The 3408-nt window shown below is 36.3% G+C and overlaps 1 protein-coding gene across 1 annotated transcript; it reads right to left on the reverse strand.

Moving 5' to 3' along the window:
* Positions 1 to 344: 344 nt before the first annotated feature.
* LOC308682749 (uracil nucleotide/cysteinyl leukotriene receptor) lies at positions 345 to 2677 on the reverse strand. The gene is made up of 2 exons (XM_081352640.1): positions 2575 to 2677; positions 345 to 1857 (listed from the first exon to the last, which is right to left on the reverse strand). The coding sequence occupies exon 2, from the start codon at positions 1828 to 1830 to the stop codon at positions 886 to 888; it is 945 nt and encodes a 314-aa protein (XP_081208766.1). The 5' UTR covers positions 1831 to 1857; positions 2575 to 2677; the 3' UTR covers positions 345 to 885.
* Positions 2678 to 3408: the final 731 nt, after the last annotated feature.

Genomic DNA, 3408 nt, shown 5'->3' on the forward strand with positions numbered 1-3408 from the left:
AATTTCCTATTTTCACTGTAAAGCTGCTTTGAAACAATCTATATTGTTAAAAGCGCTATATAAATGAAGGTGACTTGACTTGACTTAAAATTACTTGAAGAGATTTTCACGTTCTTTACAACAAAACATTTCTGTCATAGCTAAAGCATTAGCTTAGAAGCAGCTGTATTTTTATAAAACCATACGTTTCCAAGTTTCTAAATATCCAATGGCAACAGCTCACTTATGTATCCCACAAAGTTCAGTCAAAAGATATGCACAATTCAGGCAAGTTTTATGGCTTTGTGACCTGCATTTTAAATATTAAAGCCAGGAAATCGAGCCATTTTTTTTTTTTTTTTTTTAAGTGGGGAAAAACAAGCCATATTTTACTTTTTGGTTATTCCTTTCCAAATGGGAAATAAAATAGTGAAAATGTACACAGAACAATCAACCATGCAATGCAATTCAAATAAAACAGTTACATTTTAAAATTCAAATAAAATAAAAAATAATAATGACCTCAAAGAACCAAACAATATGCAACAATGGTGTTTGAAATATGTTTGTGAGGACATTGAAAGATGTAAGATTTTGAAAGAATATTTTATTCAGATCTTGAACATCTAAAAGTGGCATATACAAAAATGATATATGATAAATTAAATATTGATAAATGAAAATGCTAAAATAAGTTAAATAATCACATTGTCATGTGTTTTACAATTACAATCATGTTATATGAGATTTTGTCATCTTGAAATCTGGAAATGCGAGTTCCACATTTGATGTACAAGTAATAGGTTTCTGAATGAATGTAGTCATGAACCTCAATCATTATCAGACATACTTTTATACTTCTGCTTTCACTTCAAGTTAACAGACACCATGGCCTTTCTCGTCTGATCATACGGTGGATTGCTCCTCGTTGAGGTTTCTACCACAGAGCTGCAGAAGGGTTTCTTGGTAATTTCTAGCCAGAAAGAAGTACATGACAGGATCCAACACGCCACTCATGCATGTTAAAGCTGAGGTGATGCGATTTCCCAAATGCAGCATTTGTCTTTCGGATTCTGACCTTGACATTTCCTCATGCCGTATGATAAAGAAAAATCGGTGGATGTGATAGGGCACAAATGCAATCAAGAAGTTAACCACTGTAAGTACGATCATTCTCATTGCCTTGCGCTGAGTGGGCGTCCTTTCTTGAAAAGTCATTTGTTTGACTTTGCAAAATATGAGAATGTAAGAGACACTCAGGGTGACCAGAGGTATCATGAATGCAACAGCAGTGGACACCACCGCGCCGGTGGGATTAGTGGACTTCTCTATGTACAGCTGTTCGCACACTGTAACATTCTGCCATTGTCTAATCACTTCTTTTTTGGAGAACAGGACAGGCACCATGGAAATGGTCACCATGACCCACAAGACCGCACAGACCACTTTGGCATTCTTGGCCTTTCTCAGATTCTGAGTTTTGCATGGTAAGACGCATGCCAACAGACGGTCTACACTGATGCAGGTCATAAAGTACATGCTGCAGTAGAGGTTGACGAAGAACAGGAAACCCACCACGCGACAGGACCCTTCACCGAGAGGCCAGTGACCGTCTGACATGTGGTAGATCACTCGCATGGGGAGCACCAGGACGTAAGACATGTCCGCTATAGCCAGGTGCTTCAGAAACTCTTTGGATGGGGTGTTGTTGGTGTTGTTGTGGCAGAACACCCAAAGTGCCAAGGCATTGCTCGGGACTGAGAGGATGAAGATGACAATGTAGAAGGTTGCGAACAGGATGTTCTCCTCATGAGTGCTGAGGTAAATCCCCTCCACTGAGTGATTCGACATGTTGCACGTCTATACTTGACTGATCTGCTGTTTGCAGAACGGCAAAAGTCAGAATAAGTATCACAGTCAGGTGTTAGTCACAATCAGCAATATTATTTTCTCAAGAACTACAGGAAGTGACACAGTGTGGGTAAATGGTTTTTAAAACATAACATATTTCATTGAAACATATTTCTAAAATATTTCTTTGAAATTAAAAGATTTATGTATATTATATAAAACTTATCTATGATAATACTGCATGCATTATTATTATCTGAAACCACATCAATAGTAAGAGAGAAAAATGTTCAGGGTATTTTTAGGTGATAAGGTGTGTGTGTGTGTGTATATACACACCTTATTATCTAAAAATACCCTGAAGAATTACATATATATCTACACTGAACTTAAAGTCAACCAATATTCAGTAAGGTAAATGTTACAATCAATACAAAATGTGAAATAAGATCTATTTATATTATATAAAACTTATCTATGATAATACTGCATGCATTATTATTATCTGAAACCACATCAATAGCAAGAGAGAAAAATGTTCAGGGTATTTTTAGGTGATAAGGCGTGTGTGTGTGTGTATATATATACACACCTTATTATCTAAAAATACCCTGAAGAATTACATATATATATACACTGAACTTAAAGTCAACCAATTTCCAGTAAGGTAAATGTTACAATCAATACAAAATGTGAAATATAAAAATCTAAGAAAATATTTTTAAGTGTCATTGACGTACTTACATGAAGGTTTAGAGACTTCCTCTGCAGTCAGCACATAATGATAAACACCTCGTTTGGTCTGTGACCAACTCAGCTGAATGTCTGTGCTCATATCTGTTTCCTCATTTAGTCATATATGCATTGACTTCATGTAGGAGGTATCACACAAAAATGACATGCACAGATGTGTGACTGTGAACTCCTTTAATGTAGAATCAGCCCTTTCACAAAATCCCCATTAACACACATCACCCTCTACTGGTCACTTTACCTGCTCTATGTGATCATTACATCTTCATAACCTACACTTCATAAGACAAACCTGGCATAGTTCAAATACACTGTAAAGTTGAAGAATATAGTTGAAATGTGTGTGTCAATCCAGTTAGGTTTGGTTATAAAAGAATTGTAAGAAATCTGGTCATATATTGGTCACTGGTCACTCATTTCTGTTGTTCATAAGGCTACAAATCTACTCCACCTTCACTGCCTCTCCATTTGGAGGGATTGGTTTATTGTTTCTGCAGACTCACTTCCAGCTTTTTTTATATCATTAAATTCTAGATCTGGCACTTTAAGTCCAGACTCCTTGTTATTATTTTATTACTAATCTCTGGAAATGTTCAGCGTAATCCGGGCCCTGATAGCCTTAAGCTATGTGATACACCTGAAGATTTTAAATCAAGGTCTGGCCTGGGTATTATTCACCTCAATGTTCGGAGTTTAATGTCCAAATTGGATATGATTCATTTATGGGTCAGGTCAACTGATGCTGACATTGTTGTTTTATCTGAAACCAGGCTGACTAAATCTGTCCTTGATAAAGATATTGGCATCGATGGTTATAATGTGTAT

The sequence above is a fragment of the Scardinius erythrophthalmus genome (assembly GCF_964197995.2).
Source record: "Scardinius erythrophthalmus genome assembly, chromosome: 22".
Taxonomy (NCBI): domain Eukaryota; kingdom Metazoa; phylum Chordata; class Actinopteri; order Cypriniformes; family Leuciscidae; genus Scardinius; species Scardinius erythrophthalmus.

What these genes read in the sequence shown, in the direction of transcription:
- LOC308682749 (XM_081352640.1), bottom strand. Translation starts at nt 1,830, where the DNA reads ATGTCGAATCACTCAGTGGAGGGGATTTACCTCAGCACTCATGAGGAG.